At 50.0% G+C, this 17,187-nt stretch overlaps 1 protein-coding gene across 4 annotated transcripts in view; it reads right to left on the bottom strand.

Annotated features, from left to right (window-relative positions):
• Positions 1-13,791, bottom strand: part of CCDC171 (coiled-coil domain containing 171) — a 356,091-nt gene extending 342,300 nt beyond the window's left edge. For 2 of the 4 annotated variants that reach the window (XM_059724702.1, XM_059724701.1), the window contains exons 1-2: positions 13,605-13,787; positions 445-621 (exon numbers count right to left, since the gene is read on the bottom strand). In XM_059724702.1, the coding sequence (XP_059580685.1) occupies positions 445-491 (47 nt within the window). In that variant the 5' untranslated portion in view covers positions 492-621; positions 13,605-13,787. Of the gene's footprint in view, positions 1-444; positions 622-13,604 lie in introns of all 4 variants that reach the window. The other 2 variants (XM_059724699.1, XM_059724700.1) reach the window with 2 other exon arrangements.
• Positions 13,792-17,187: the final 3,396 nt, after the last annotated feature.

Consider the following 17,187-nt stretch of genomic DNA (forward strand, 5'->3'; position numbering starts at 1 on the left):
TGGTGTACATGATAAAAGCAATATTCTTGAACAGAAAATGACTTTACCTAAATTGAGTTAAAAAACAATAAAAGTTTAGGTAATTATGAAGTCTACTTGCTCAACAAGCCTATCAAGTACTGGGTATGCCAACTGCTTGGATAACAAACAGACATGTTAAAGTTTATTTCTGAAACCAAGCCACTAATTTGCCAACTCTAGCACCCAAGCCTTCAGTTGAAGTCACAGCAGCTGGGGGGGAAGCAAGTCTGCTGAAAAGTGGGTCTAAAGTCTGTCAGAGTACAGAAGTCAGAGGCTGTCAACTGGGGGTACGTGTAACCCCAGGGGTACTTGAGAAGGCCCTAGCGGGTCTGCACAGGCAGGCAGGGACAGAGGAACAAAACAAAAACTAATGGAGGAAAGAAACTGAAATAGTGGATTTTAAAATAAGGGATTGAAGCTCACCGTTTGATCTCAGGAACACTGTGATTGATTGGAGAGGAGGAACTCATGACTACCACTTTCCAGCCTTCTAATCTATGTTCTCGGGATAATGAATAGTCTTTGATAGTAAAATTATTTTACAGGAATCAAGAAATTTCAAAGAAGATTCTTCCCCACATCATATCAGTACATTAAAACCTATACAAAATATATAAAGGAAATATTCAGTTTATTTCTCACCACAATAGCCAGTTATTAAATGAAAGGGTCAATTACATTAAAACTTACTATAGTTCTACATCTGATGTGATCAAATTTAAGGACAACACCCTCTAGCAAGCATTTGTAAAACTTCTCTAAACCTAAAGCCCAGAGCCAAAATTTTTATAAAGACAACTCTGGGTTCTAAATTTGCCAACAAAAGTTATATAGGAAGAGAGTGTAAAACACAAAACACCCCGTTTCTGGAAGGGGCGGGCCGTCTGCCATTTCTCTGATGCAGCAATCAATTTTAGTTTTTTGAAAGAAGCCACACACAATACATCTAAATGGTCCTCAGGGTAGAACAGTTTCAAGTGGATCCACAATCAGCCTTCACTGTGCAGCACAGCAAATCTCCTGCTAGGAAATGCAATAATACTTCTACTGGTGGCAGTGTATAAGAAAACATTAAACATTGTCTTAGGTGACAGAAAAACGGCAAAATTGGAAGTTTAACTTCAGACACACCAGGCACAGAAATCCACTTTTATCCTCTAATACAGGATTGTTCAACTGCATGCAGCTTGCAAGGGGTTAACTTGTGAACCACAGGCTGAAGACTCCCCCCCACCCGGCCACTCCCTGGTACCACTGGGGAGCTGATCAGATCTCTGGGCTCCCCTCCCCTCCCCTCCTCCATCTTCCACTTCCTGCCTCCCTTGCTGGGGCCTGAGCAGAGCTGCTGTAGCACAGGCCACATTAGGATGATGAAATGAGACGGTAAATCCACATACCGTATTTACAGGATTAAGGGACCACACCACCAGTATGAAAAGGCTTATTTCAAGTGGAGGAATAACCTAATTAATGTGTCCCTATGGCAGATGGGCAAACCAGTGTGCAGGAAGATTATCAGCCAATGGTTACACTCAGCTGGAGCTTACCTTTGCTTTAAACACTGCTTTATGGATTTCATAACTAGGGACCTACTTACAGCGTGATCTGAGGCAGTTTCTGCCAAAAACTGACTGGAAATAAAATGCTGACTCCCCAGTGAGAGCAAGCAGCTCTCACAGCTGCTGCCACACAGAAAGGGAGCCAACATGGCACCTCCCCCTTCTTCCCTTCACTCCTGATTAAGCATTACACAGCCCCGCCCTTCTCAGCCAATCAGCAGTGTGGCAAAGCCTCACCATGAAAATGGTGGTGGACAGTGCAATTGGCTCCAGCATTGCCAGGTGTATGATAATTATCGTATTTATACTATAGATGATACTAAAAGTCCTCAAAATCTATTATTTTTTTTTGTGTCATTTAACCCAGTTCGCACTTGCATTGGATTGGAATTTGACAGGGACTCAAGTAAGGGTGAATAATATTTGCCATTTATCTTTAACTGGAGACTTACAATGAGCAATATAATGTAACTGCATAATGATCACATAACCAAATCTCAATGTGCAATAATACTAAGAGCTTTATTTTACATGCTATATATGGTCTTAAATCAACAGAAAGTCAAAGCGGTTTTGTACCTGCCTTGCTTGTAAATTCCAGGCACATACCAAATACAGCAAGTTGCAAAATAAAGTATAGAAGATTTATAATATGCAGACCTACACCACAAAACGAAGATAAAAGAATAATCATAGTAATAAATTCAGTTTAACCAGTCGGAGAAAGTGTTAAACAAAACTTCATAGTGAGCAGTGTCAAGTGGAGTGGCACAGCATGTGATGATAACAGTATAAGGCAACATGATGTTACTTAAAAAAAAAAAAAGACTACATTTGCATACTTTTTTCCCCCCAATGTATGATAGTTTTTCAGAAAATACGATAATTTGAGCTTCCAATATGATAATTTCATATTTGACCTGGCAACATTATCAGCTTGCCCACTGATTTCCAAGATGCAGCCCAGCAGCTTGAAGAGCAGTGTCTGGCTGGTAAGTCTGTTGTGGTGGAAGAGGAGGGGGGAGGGAAGGCGCATGGGGGATGGGAGGCAGATCAAGGCCCCTGTGGTGAAGGAGGGAGTAGGGCTGGGGCAGGCACTGTCCAGCTGGGGCAGGGCAGGGTGCAGAACAGAGCTGCAGCTTGTCTGGAGGGTGCAGAGCGGGTGGGCAGCTCCTGCCGCTGTGCACAGCCCAGGAGAGCATGGTGGGGGGTGCCCCCAGATCTGTGTACAGGGAAGGGCAGGGAGTGGCGAGCTGCTGCTGCAGGCTGAGACCGGGGCTCTAAGATTCATAGATTGTAAGGCCGGAAGGGACCTTGGAAGATCATCGGGTCCAGCGCCCCACACCAAGCAGGAAAGATAATTAGGAGTCAGGTCTCACCAGTGCTGTGGTCTCAGTAGTGCTGAGTAGAGCAGAAGACTTACCTCCTTGGTTTTGCTGGAGATGCATCAATTGATGCATGCCAGAGTATTATTTGCCCTACTGGCTACAGCATCGCACTGCTGGTTTATATTCATACTGTGGTCTATTATTACCCCCAGGTTCCTTTCATTCATGGCGCTAGTCAGTTTAGTGCCACCAAGCCTGTAGGTGTGTTGGGGGGTGCTCGTCCCGAGATGGAGCACTTTACATTTCTCGACACTGAACTTAATCAGATTCTGATCTATGCACCTTACTAGCCTGTGTAGGTCCACCTGTATCTGTAGCATATCTTCAAGCATGACCATGCTTCCCCGTAACTCGGTGTTGTCCGCGAACTTGGCCAGTGAGTTCTTTACCCCCACATCCAAATCGTTAATAAAGATGTTGAAAAGTACTAGACAAAGCACCAACCCTGTGGGACACCGCTGCCCGCTTCTTGCCAGGATAACACAGATCCGTTCAGTACAACTCTCTGGGTTCTATCCTCAGCCAGTTTCTCACTCACCTGACTGTCTCGGAGTTAGGCCCCACAATCCTCCAATTTTCTCACAAGGATATCGTGGGATACTAGATCAAAGGTCTTTTCAAAGTCTAGATATACAGTGTCAACCTGCTCTCTCGTGTTCAGGTGGGAAATTACCTGGTCATAGAAGATGAGGTTGGTAAGGCAAGACCCACCCTGAGCGCAGCCCAGTGCAACTCCAGCCCCAGCCCACAGTGGCAACCGGCCCTCCCCAGCTCTGCACACAGATCCAGGGGCACCCCCATTCCCTCCCAGGGTTCATGCAGCAACAGGAGCCACACACCCCGCTTCCCCACAAGCCACGGATCCATCCTGTGCCCTGCCCCAGCTAGGCACCCCGCTGGCAGGACACAATCGCCAACTTGGCATTGGGCATGTGAGCAAAGACCAAGGAAAGACAATGAGCAGGACAGAAGCTCATGCACTTGGCTTGGCACCCATCGCTGGGAGTCCCATGACTATGTCCAGCTCTCCCTCTGTGCTCACATCCTGAATGCATGCAGGCTACATGTCAGCACAATGTCCCTAGGCTAATGGGGGGGTAGGGTGGTGTTGTCAAACCACTGAGCAGGGCTAGGAACACTAGCAGAGAGTGGCTTGAGCAGACTCTCAGCTACCTGGGATGACAATCTGTGGCAGAAGAATTTTCATATGGCAAGAGGAAACTTCATGAAGATCTGCACTAACCTGCCCACCCATCTCTAAAAGCAAGCCACTAGAATAAGGACACCTTTTACTCATAGATTCATAGATGTTAGGGTCAGAAGGGACCTCAATAGATCATCGAGTCCGACCCCCTGCATAAGCAGGAAAGAGTGCTGGGTTTAGATGACCCCAGCTAGATGCCTATCTAACCTCCTCTTGAAGACCCGCAGGGTAGGGGAGAGCACCACCTCCCTTAGGAGCCCATTCCAGACTTTAGCCACTCTAACTGTGAAGAAGTTCTTCCTAATGTCTAGTCTAAATCTGCTCTCTGCTAGCTTGTGGCCATTATTTCTTGTAATCCCCAGGAGCACCTTGGTGAGTAAAGCCTCATCAATTTCCTTCTGTGCCCCCATGATGAACTTATAGGCAGCCACAAGGTCGTCTCTCAACCTTCTCTTGTGGAGGCTGAAGAGGTCCAGGTGCTCTAGTCTCTCCTCATAGGGCTTTTCCTGCAAGCCCCTAACCATACGAGTGGCCTTTCTCTGGACCCTCTCCAGGTTATCCACATCCCTCTTGAAGTGCGGAGGCCAAAATTGCACGCAATATTCCAACTGTGGTCTGACCAGCGCCCAACAGAGGGGAAGTATCACCTCCTTGGATCTGTTCGTCATGCATCTGTTGATGCACGATAAAGTGCCATTAGCTTTTCTGATGACTTTGTCACGCTGACGACTCATGTTCATCTTGGAGTCCACTAGGATTCCAAGATCCCTTCCCGCTTCCGTTCCACCAAGCAGGTCATTTCCTAAGCAGTAGGTATGCTGGACATTTTTCCTCCCTAGGTGCAGCACTTTGCATTTCTCCTTGTTGAATTGCATGCTGTTGTTTTCCGCCCATATGTCCAACCTGTCCAGGTCTGCTTGTAGTTGTTCCCTGCCCTCCGGCGTGTCCACTTCTCCCCACAGTTTTGTGTCATCCGCAAGCTTGGGCAGAGTACATTTCACTCCCTCGTCCAAGTCGCTGATGAATACATTGAAGAGTATCAGTCCAAGGACCGAGCCCTGCTGGACCCCACTGCCCACACCCTTCCATGTCAATACCGACCCATCCACTATGACTCTCTGGGTGCGACCCTCTAGCCAATTCGCCACCCACCGGACCGTGTAGTCATCCAAGTCACAGCCTCTTAACTTGTTCACCAGTATGGGGTGGGATACCACATCAAAGGCCCTCCTGAAGTCTAAGTAAACGACGTCAACCCCTACTCCTGCATCCAGGTGTTTTGTAACCTAGTCATAAAAAGAGACTAGATTAGTCAGGCATGATCTACCTGCTACGAATCCATGCTGGTTTCCCCTCAGCATAATTTGTCCTGCTGGGCTCTTGCAAATGTGAGCCTTGATAATTTTTTCAAAGACTTTGCCAAGGATGGAGGTGAGACTGACTGACCTATAGTTGCCTGGGTCCTCCTTCCTCCCCTTCTTGAAAATGGGGACCACACTGGCCCTTTTCCAGTCCTCCGGGACCTGGCCCGTGTGCCACGAGTGTTCAAATATTCCCGCCAGTGGCTGTGCAATGACATCAGCCAGTTCCTTCAGTGCCCTCGGATGGAGCTCATTTGGGCCTGCTGACTTAAACACATCCAGTTCCTCCAAGTGACTCTGCACCATCTCAGGGTCTACGCTTGGTAGTCTGGCGCCCTGCTGCTGCCTCTACAATCCCAGTGAGAGACTTGTCTTGCCCCTCACTTACTGTTGAGGAGTACATCACCACCACAATATGGAAGCTTTCTAAAGCACAGCCTCTGGTCTGTGGCAAATTAGTTTAGTGTTGACAAGTCCATGGTGGGAGAGGTAGCATGGCTAGCAATCCAATAGGTGACAGCATGATGGATCACAGGCCTTGCCAACCCACAAAGGCATGGGGTTAGCCAGCCTGAGGCTCCCCAACTGCATCAGGACTGTCAATTGTACATGCTGCTATCATTTACCCTGATTAGGTACCCTGAGTAGGTTCTGATGCTGGCAATCTTCAGGAGTTGATTTGGACCACCACAGCCATTTCACACATGTAAATACCAACTGGATATACCTGGATGTCAGAGACTGCCACAGCCCCACTTTATGGTCTTTGCCTGCATCCTGCACATCTGTAAAGTCAAGGAAGAGTCCCTGCCAGACCAATTTCTGATTCAAATGGAACAGTCTGCTACAGACCCCCACACCAAGGGGAAGAATCAGATTCGGAGCGCCTGAGGCAGTTCTCAGAGACCACAAAAACTAAGGAGGTGGTAGTCATGGGGGACCTAAACTACCCAGACATCTGCTGGGAGACACAGACAGCAAAGTCCCACCGTTCACTCATGTTCCTATCCTGCATACAGGACCTCCACCTGATGCAGGAGGTACATGGTCCCACTAGGGGGAATGCCTTACTGGACCTGGTATTGGCAATGGGGGAGGATATGGTAGGGGACCTACAGATTGGTAGCCACCTGGGGGACAGTGATCACCAAAAAATAGAATTCATCATAAGACGTCGAGTGGGTAAGGTAACTAGTAGGGTGAAAGTGCTAGACTTTAAGAAAGCTGATTTCAATGAGCTCAGGCGATTAGTCAAGGACGCACTGCAGAGTAGGAGTTTTGAAGAGATGGGAGCCCAGGAAGGGTGGCTGTACCTTAAGGAAATGATCCTTCAGGAACAGAGGGAGACGATCCCGATGCGAGGAAAAAGAGGGAAAGGGGCCAGGAGGCTTCCTTGGCTGACCAGAGAAATCCAGGGCAGCCTGCGGACTAAAAGGGAAGCATATAAAAAGTGGAAACGGGGATAGATTACCAAAGAGGAGTATACCTCCTCTGCTCACACATGTAGGGAGGCAGTTAGACGGGCCAAAGCTACCATGGAGCTGAGGATGGCATCTCAAGTAAAGGATAACAAAAAATTGTTTATTAGATATATAGGGAGCAAAAGGAAGGCCCAGGGTGGAATAGGACCCCTACTAAATGGGCAGAAGCAATTGGTGACGGACAGGGGGGACAAGGCTGAACTCCTCAATGAGTTCTTTGCCTCTGTGTTCCTAAGTGAGGGGCAGGACAAGGCTCTCACTGGGATTGTAGAGAGGCAGCAGCAGGACACCAGACTACCAAGCGTAGACCCTGAGATGGTGCAGGGTCACTTGGAGGAACTGGATGCCTTTAAGTCGGCAGGCCCAGATGAGCTCCATCTGAGGGTACTGAAGGCACTGGCTGACGTCATTGCGCAACCACTGGCAGTAATATTTGAGCAGTCGTGGTGCACGGGCCAGGTCCCAGAGGACTGGAAAAGGGCCAATGTGGTCCCCATTTTCAAGAAGGGGAGGAAGGAGGACCCAGGCAACTATAGGCCAGTCAGTCTCACCTCCATCCTTGGCAAAGTCTTCGAAAAAATTATCAAGGCTCACATTTGCAAGAGCCCAGCAGGACAAATTATGCTGAGGGGAAACCAGCACGGGGTCATAGCAGGTAGATCATGCCTGACTAATCGAGTCTCTTTTTATGACCGGGTTACAAAACGCCTGGTGCAGGAGTAGGGGTGGATGTCGTATATTTAGACTTCAGGAAGGCCTTTGATATGGTATCCCCACACCATACTGGTAAACAAGTTAAGAGGCCGTGACTTGGATGACTACACGGTCCGATGGGTGGTGAACTGGCTAGAGGGTCGCACCCAGAGAGTCCTAGTGGATGGGTCAGTATCGACCTGGAAGGGTGTGGGCAGTGGGGTCCCGCAGGGCTCAGTCCTTGGACTGATACTCTTCAATGTCTTCATCAGCGACTTGGACGAGGGAGTGAAGTGTACTCTGTCCAAGTTTGCACAAAACTGTGGGGAGAAGTGGACACGCCGGAGGGCAGGGAACAACTACAAGCAGAGCTCGATAGGTTGGACATATGGGCAGAAAACAACAGAATGCAATTCAACAAGGAGAAAGTCAAAGTGCTGCACCTAGGGAGGAAAAATGTCCAGCATACTTACTGCCTAGGAAATGACCTGTTTGGTGGAACGGAAGCGGAAAGGGAACTTGGAGTCCTAGTGGACTCCAAGATGAACATGAGTCGGCAGCATGATGAAGCCATCAGAAAAGCTAATGGCACTTTATCGTGCATCAGCAGATGCATGACGAACAGATCCAAGGAGGTGATACTTCCCCTCTATTGGGCGCTGGTCAGACCGCAGTTGAAATACTGCGTGCAATTTTGGCCGCCACACTTCAAGAGGGATGTGGATAACCTGGAGAGGGTCCAGAGAGGGGCCACTCGTATGATTAGGGGCTTGTAGGCCAAGCCCTATGAGGAGAGACTAGAGTACCTGGACCTTTTCAGCCTCCGCAAAAGAAGGTTGAGAGGCGACCTTGTGGCTGCCTATAAGTTCATCATGGGGGCACAGAAGGGAATTGGTGAGGTTTTATTCACCAAGGCACCCCTGGGGGTTACAAGAAATAATGGCCACAAGCTAGCAGAGAGCAGATTTAGACTAGACATTAGGAAGAACTTCTTCACAGTTAGAGTGGCCAAGGTCTGAAATGGGCTCCCAAGGGAGGTGGTGCTCTCCCCTACCTTGGGGGAGTCTTCAAGAGGAAGTTAGATAAGCATCTAGCCGGGGTCATCTGAACCCAGCACTCTTTCCTGCCTATGCAGGGGGTCGGACTGGATGATCTATTGAGGTCCCTTCCGACCCTAGCATCTATGAGACCCTCACACCCACAGGTTCCACACCCACAGACAGTCACAGGCAAGCTAATTGCCAGCAACACTCATGCAAGATGTGCTGACAAGCCATTTTGCTAGACTTCGGGACAAGGGTCAGCATGGTAGCTTATGGAAAGGTCTCTTATAGTACACAACTAAACTTTATCAACCGAACGCGTGCTCTTATGTGGTCATTTCCAGCGTTCGTGGGAGGGCAGTGGAAACTGACAGAGAGTCTCCAAAGCACAGACCCAACAACTTCCCAAAGGTCTTAGTGGCCACTACTACTAGCCCATGAACGTGAGCCTGGTGCAGGTCAAACACAGATGCAGAACACACATATGGCACGTTCCCAGCTGGCAGTCATGCCTATCATTGTGCAAAGCAATACTCAGCTACCAACCACCACTGCTGGACATCTGTTCTAGCCACAATGTCCACATGGACACTGCTGGAGGGGGGTTGCTTCTACCTCAGCTAGAGAGCAGCTGTATGGGAGCTTGAAGTTGTGTGGCAACATGTATCCCCAGAGGTTTGACATGAATCCAGCTGGACCATTACATTGCAAGTGACATGAAGAGTGCCAACAATACTCCTGGGTCTGCAAGGTCAGTCAGACACAAAGCAATCCATGGACTTCCTCATTACTGCCTCTGCTGTCCACTCAGTGATTGCAAGCCATGTGGTAGAGCACCAGGACTGCTTGATCCCATACCTGACCATTGCTATGCAGTGACAGCAGTATAGCTGCTTTTCCTCCCACCATTTCCTGGCCTCTTCAGACCAGGACCAGCTGGCCTCCAGAGAGCTCAGCAAGTCCATCTTTATGCACATGCAGCTTTCCCTCTGTGTAGCAGCTCTCTAGGCCCCCCATCTCTGGCCACATCCATGAACTGTTATATGCCACCAAAGTGCTGTCACTGCTATTGGCAGGGATCTGGCCTGAAAGGAAAGAATAGGAAACAGGAGTTTGTCATCCTGCTCACTGATACCCTGATAGCAAGAAGAGCTGTCCAAACAAAGCTGCAAGATCCAGCTAGCAGACAGGCCTCATTAGGCCCACTGACTCTCAACATGGTAAAATTCTCTCTTTCCCTCTGCTCCCCTGACACTCAGGAAAGTGATGAGACCCTCTGGCAGCCACAGGCCTGTATTGAAAGGGTATAGCAAGAGCCCCTGGGCACTCTAAGCGATTTCAGAGTGGACTTACACAACCAGAGGATTGCATTGACCAAGTGGCTGCAATGAAGATGTAAAAGCCACTTGCTTTCTTCTCTCCTCACTCTTATGCTTGCAGTGGCAAGCATTGCTTATTGCTTTACAATAAAGTACCTTTATCTCTTCCTAAAGAGGCACTTGAATGAAAGAGAAGCTCATTGCATCAACTTTCTCATGAGTGGTAGAGGCAGGGTAAAGGAGGGTCACAGGGTGGTGGGTTGTGCCAGCAGGATTCACTTGAAGCACTCATTAGCCCCAAGGGGCAGGGTAGGCCACTGGGTTTCTGTGGTAGTAGTGACAGAGCAATTGGAAGTGATCTAGCTATAAGGCAGAAGGGCTGGAGCGGGTGTTGGGCAAGCCATCATATTCCTCAGAGCCTAGTACCTTATGTCAAGGTCTGGGCCCAAAGCCAGGCAGAATTGGGGTGTACAGGAGGCTCTGAAGCTGTAGGTCGGCTATTGCTAAGGTTGAGGGAGGGGACTGCATGAAGTATGAAGTGAGCCAATAAAGTGGACCCCAAAACTTCTGTCTAATGAACAAACCCACAGTACAATGACCACTATGGATGGGCATCCACAAAGCAATGGGTGGGCCTGAATTGGCCCATTTGACTGAAGGGATGCCACCCTCAACACACAATGCAGTCACATGGGGACAAGGGGGAAGGGACCCACTGAAGCAATCAAGAGAGGCCATAGGGTTCCACAGGGAGCGTTTCACTTCCTCACCAACCCCCTAGTGTTCCTGGGCCCTTCACTGCTCCCAGCAGACTTGCCATTCACAGACACATGTCAGATCCTGTGGCGGGTTGGGTCTTCTCAGCCCCTGGTATACCAATGGGCAGCTCATGAGGTTACAGGCCGGTTGTGAGCCTGATGGCTCTGAAGAACTGGCATAAGGCAATAGGGCTGTCCAGGATGCTGCAAATAGGGGACAGCTGAAGCACTTTGGCCACTTGCTATCCAAGTCCAGGTGCATTCCTGAGTCTTCACCACTATCCAGGACGGCCTGGGAGTTCTCAACCTAGCTGATCTCCTGGGTGGTCACTGAAGTAATCTGCGAAGACTGTGTGCCTTTGATCACAGCGGCATCAGTGTCTTCATCACCATACTGGGCAATGCAGGCTGCATCAACATGTTGGAACATCACCACAGCACAAAGACACAGGATAGTTTCTCATAGGTGGCACACATGACCCTGCATGCATCCGAACCATGGTTAGCATGCCATGCCCTCCCAAACTACTACCGAAGTATTTGTCACTTGGGGCAGCATTGGGCCAAAGCATGGCCAGGTCTGCAAGCTGCCATTTCCACAGTGATCCATTCAAAGACTACCTGGTTTCAGTGGCCAGAATGGAGCGCTCACTGTTTCTCCACCTCTCCCCAAATGGTGATGAGATCCACTGTTTCTGGTTGGTGCTTCAGGTATCCCACACTGCAGTATTCCTGCTCCCCTTCCCCATCCCCCAAGCTACCCAAGGTTTCAAGCAGCTGCCCTGTGACTTGGGCCAAACTGTACAACCTGGGGTCGTAGGTCACATATGACCTTGATTACCTACTTATTGCCCAGTATAAAAGCAAGCTAGCCACTCCATGCTACGCTCCCAAGCATGATTGAGACTGGCAGCATTAGCAGCAGTTTTGATACCCTTTAAGACTCAGTGCAGTATGGGAGGCCAGCCAACCCACCTGCTCCCTGTGTAGCTTTCAAGCATGCCAATACCTGGAGTTGGGAGGAGATGATGGACCAGCTTCCCATCTGGGACAAAGAGGAAAGTCAGAGTGCTCAGGACAAAGACCAGAACTAGACTGTCTTTGAAGGCATCTCCACCAAAATGACAGCCTGGGGACAGAAGTGGGACTGGTAGTAGTGCCACGCAGAAGACAAAGGTACTGAAGCTCCATTACAAGAGGGCCAGAGATACCAACCTCTCTCCTACTGGAAGAAGCTCTCAGATTCTCAGGGGCGATGACTCCATCCACCTCCACTGTAGTCAACACTGCCAAACAAGCTCAACCCACAGAGTAGGACTCCACTCCTAGACCTGAGTGACAGAGGCCCACCCTCAGCCTGCCCCCATGATGTCCAGGAGCTGGCACAGGAAGATAAGGACTTTTCAGAGGACTTCCCGCTTTCCTCATCAGCAAAGAGAACAGAAATTAACCATTCTCTGCCACAGGGGAACAAGGAGCATGAGATGGACATTAAGCAATCTGAGCCATTTATGGACCCCATATGCAAGATGTCATGCCAGACTTTAGCCCCACCATCTCCTCACTCACCAAGTTGCAGCCTTGGAGTAACCTGACTTTTCCTGCACTGCCTGGATTGCTGCCTCAGGGACTGGAGGTAACCACACAGTTACGTAGCTAACTATTGGTGGGGAGCACCAGTTTGTATTTAGGGTCAGTGTAAAATGATTTATTAACTTTAGGAACAGCCTGCCTTGAGCTTTTTGCACATTATTAGGGCTGCTTAACCTGCTTCTCAGAAGTTTTATGCCTCCAATTTCAGCCTTAAAACTGACAAGCCCTAGTCAGTTGAAGGATGAGTTAGATACCCTGCAATTGCAGACTTGAAATGAAATTTCACCAAATATGCAGCCAAACACAATAAAATTACTTTAGAAAATAAACAGTGGGGCCAACAGTTCCTCAAGCACTTAATCAGTGTACGCACTGAAACAATACACAAATAGCTAGAGTTAGTTACCATGTAAGTAACAGGGAACAAGTTGGGACAGGCCTCGTGTTGTGCAAGTAGAGCAATTATGCACTTAGATGAATTTGGCTTCAATTCCCTTTAAAAGCCTCTCTAATCGACAGCGCCAACATAACAAGCGATGTGACATGCATTATTTATAATTTCCAAGTTGTGCCCACCCATACACACACACACACACACACACACACGTTTAAAACCAAGACATACATAAGAAGGGCAAATCACTACTCATCACAAAGACTCCTCCCTCCAGAGGAAAACCCTGTACCTTTGTTTCCAGCCCCTCTGAAAGAAATATGTCTGAAGTTAGAAGTGATAAAACAGGATGTTTCTACAATTACTAAACATATAGACACAGGAGAAAACCGGTTAAAAATCCATTTGGTTTTTAGGGCTGCTGGTTATAGACTCTTGATAGGCCTGAAGAAGGGTGTTTGCACCCAAAAGCCTGCAAACAATTTTTCCAACTATTTAGTTGGTCTAATAAATAATACTGCATCTGCTCAAAGACCCTTGTGTGCATTAGACTTTTAATGACTTCATGAAGTGGCAAGGGAGACAAAGTAACTGCTACATTTGTTTTTTGAGCCCTCTGTTATTTTTAAGGCATCAGGTGCTACTTGGGGACCACCTGCCAAACGCACTGCACTGCCAGGGAAGATACCTCCCTGCAAGGAGCTGCAGGAAACACCTAGGACCCGTGCCTGCACTTGCCCCGTACAACTATCATCCCACACTAAGGAGCTCCCCCTACGCCACCTCTCACCTCACCGGGGCCTCCCGGCCCCTGCTGAGGGGGCTGTGGGAGGGCATCAGAGCAGATCACCCGGAGCCTGGTGAAAGGCCGGCACTAGGACCGGGCGGCGGCCGGTGGGTCTTGGCGAGCCAAGCCGCTCCTCCGCAGCCAACCGGAGAGGTTGGCAACTGCCGTTTCCGGTAACAAGCGCGCAACAGGGCTCCGGCCCCGCCCCCAGCCCCGCGGCGGGGCTTCCGATTGGACAGAGGGAGCATTGTGACGTGTGACGATCCAAAGGGGCCGAGACCCTTCCGAACAGCCAGAGTGCGCCCTGGGTGAGTGGAAAGGTGCCTGCGCGGTGAGTGCCCGCGAAGAATGCGGCGGACTATTGGGCGCACGCGCGCTTGGGAGGCGTGGCAAAAGGAAAGGGTTCATTTCTCCTTCCGCCGCACGCCGCGCTGTTCTCACCGGGCGGCGTCACGTCCCTAGTGCTGGGGAACAGCCAAGGTAGTTATGGATCCAGTGCACTGGCCTCGGGCACCAAATGCTGGAGGAAAGTATGATTCTTCAAGTTAGAGCGGTAAATGCAGCGTGGGGCCACCAAAGGCAGGCTACGCTGTTCCCTGTCTTCCAGAGCTGCTAGTTTAGGCAGAAGTAGGGCAGGGGCTGGATTTGATGTTTCAGGACTTCAGCACGGTGCCACAAGGAGAGGTATTAGTTGAACTTTGGAATTGGGTGAAATAGGTCAAGGAGCCAGAAGAGTTCTGGATTATTTTTTTTCATCACTGCCTCCCGGGGATGGCAGCAAGTCACTTGTGCACCTGCTGCCATGTGCTAACGGTTTTGCAGACTCCCTGGGTAGCACTGAATGCTGATACCCATAGTTACCATGGGGGGGCACAGAAAGTTCCCTCAAAAGTTGCCAAGGCAGACATTCAGAGTCACCGCTGTGAAGTAGAAATGGCTATGATCTCTATGGACAGGGGAAGCCAGGATTTCCCCATCCTACTCAATAGTTTTTTGTGAAAGGACTGGGCACAAAAAGGAGGAATATGTAGGGTTACCGTGTTTCCTGTCCCAAAACAGAGGACACCTGGGGGACACACACACACACCTCACTACCAATCTGCAGCCCTCCAATCCCTGCTGCTACCCTTCACTCCTGACCTGCAGACCTCTAGCCCTACCAGTGCCCCTCACTCCTGCCTCTCAGTCCTTTGTCCCCCAGAGCTATGCTGGTGCCCCTCAGTCCCAATACACAGTGCCCCATTCCTGCTGCTGCCCTCTCACTCCTAGCCCTGCTGGTGCCCTGCTCTCCCAACCCACAGTCCCCTATCCCCTGATCCTTGCTGGTGTTTCTCACTCCTGACCTGCAACACCCTGGTGCTGCCAGTGCACTGCACTCAGCCCACAGCCCCTTGCCCCCTCCAATGCCCCGCACTCCCAACTCACAGCCCCTTGCTCCCCCCAGCCCTGCTGGAGGGGGCCTCCAGCTGCCCCATCCAACAAGGCTGGAGTGCAGCATCTCCAACTCATGTAGGTGGCAGTAGACTCAGTCCAGTCCTGGCGCGGCTGGAGGGAAGAGGAGAGGAGGCCTGTGGCACTCCTCACCCCAAGGTGGGGCTCCTAGGCTGCACCAGGCAGCCTGCCCTACCCCTGACCCTGCGGCAACATCTGGCCACCCCTCCCCCTGCCCCATGAGCATGGGCACTGGCCCCAGTGCTGCCTGGCCATGGAGCTCCCCACTGCCCTCAAATAGATTCATAGATGTTAGGGTCGGAAGGGACCTCAATAGATCATCGAGTCCGACCCCCTGCATAAGCAGGAAAGAGTGCTGGCCCTAGATGACCCCAGCTAAATACTCATCTAACCTCCTCTTGAAGACCCCCAGGGTAGGGGAGAGCACCACCTCCCTTGGGAGCCCGTTCCAGACCTTGACCACTCGAACTGTGAAGAAGTTCTTCATAATGTCCAATCTAAATCTGCTCTCTGCTAGCTTGTGGCCATTGTTTCTTGTAACCCCCGGGGGCGCCTTGGTGAATAAATACTCACCAATTCCCTTCTGTGCCCCCGTGATGAACTTAAAGGGTTACCATGTGTACAGGTTTTCCTGGACATGTCTTCTTTTTGAGCCCTCTGATCTCCATCCGAGTGGGTTTTTTAAATCTGACCAAATGCCAAATGTCATAGTTTCATAGTACTTGGGGTCAGGAGGGACCTGAACAGATCATCTGGCCTGACCCCCTGCCACAGGCAGGAATGAATGCTGGGTTCACAAGACCCCAGACAGGTGATCGTCCAACCTCCTCTTGAATTTGCCCAAGGTGGGGGTGAGGACCACTTCCCTGGGAAGTTGGTTCCAATTTTTGGCCACCCTAACTGTAAAATATTGCCTTCTGATCTCTAACCTAAACCTATTCTCCATCAGCTTATTACCATTGTTCCTTGTCACCCCAGGTGGTGCTGGGGAGAAAAGGGCTCTACCTATTTGCTGTTGATCTCCCCTGATGAGTTAGGCAGCCACCAGGTCCCCTGTCAGCCTCCTCTTGCTGAGGCTGAACAGGTTCAGGTCCCTCAGTCTCTCTTCATAGGGCCTGTCCTGCTGCCCTCTCACCAAGTGGGTGGCCCTCCTCTGAACCCTCTCCAGGCTGGCCACATCCCTTTTGAAGTGTGGTGCCCAGTACTGGACGCAGTTGCCTGACCAAAGTCGCATAGAGGGGGAGTATCACCTCTCTGGACCGGCTTGAGATGCATCTTTGGATGCATGACAAGGTGTGGCTGGCCTTGCTGGCTGCGGTCTGGCATTGGCGGCTCATGTTCATCTTGGAGTCAGTAATGACTCCAAGATCCCGTTCCGCCTCTGTGCTTTCAAGAAGGGAACTCCCCAGCCTGTATGTATGCTGTGGATTCCTTCTCCCAAGGTGCAGCACCCTGCATTTATCTACGTTGAACCCCATCCTATTCTCATCTGCCCACTTTAGTAGTCTGTCTAAATCTAGTTGCAGCCTCTCTCTCCCTTCAAGTGTGTCCACCTCACCCCACATCTTAGTGTCATCAGCAAACTTGGACAGCGTGCTTTCCACCCCTTCATCCAAGTCACTGATGAAGATGTTAAAAAGGGTGGGTCCGAGGACCGAGCTTTGGGGTACCCCACTGCTCACATCTTGCCAGGTTGAGTACAACCCATCCACCACTACTCTCTGGGTGTGCCCCATCAGCCAATTTTTTACCCATCCAACTGTGTAGGCATCAATGCCACAGTCGCTTAATTTATTGATGAGGATGGGGTGAGAGATAGTGTCAGAGGCCTTGTTAAAGTCTAGAAAGACTATGTCCACAGCGACACCATCATCCAAGGATTTAGTTACTTGGTCATAAAAGGCAATCAGGTTGGTCAGGCAGGACCTGCCTTTGGTGAACCCATCCTGATTGCCCCTGAGCATGATCTCCCCTGCAGGCCCCCCACAGATATGCTCCTTGATGATTCTCTCCAAGATCTTCCCGAGCACCAAGGTGAGGCTTACAGGCCTATAGTTACTTGGGTCCTCCTTCCTCCCTTTCTTGAAAATTGGGACCACATTAGCTAGTTTCCAATCCCCCGGCACCTGGTCAG

The sequence above is a fragment of the Alligator mississippiensis genome, chromosome 3 (assembly GCF_030867095.1).
Source record: "Alligator mississippiensis isolate rAllMis1 chromosome 3, rAllMis1, whole genome shotgun sequence".
In the NCBI taxonomy this organism is placed as follows: Eukaryota; Metazoa; Chordata; order Crocodylia; family Alligatoridae; genus Alligator; species Alligator mississippiensis.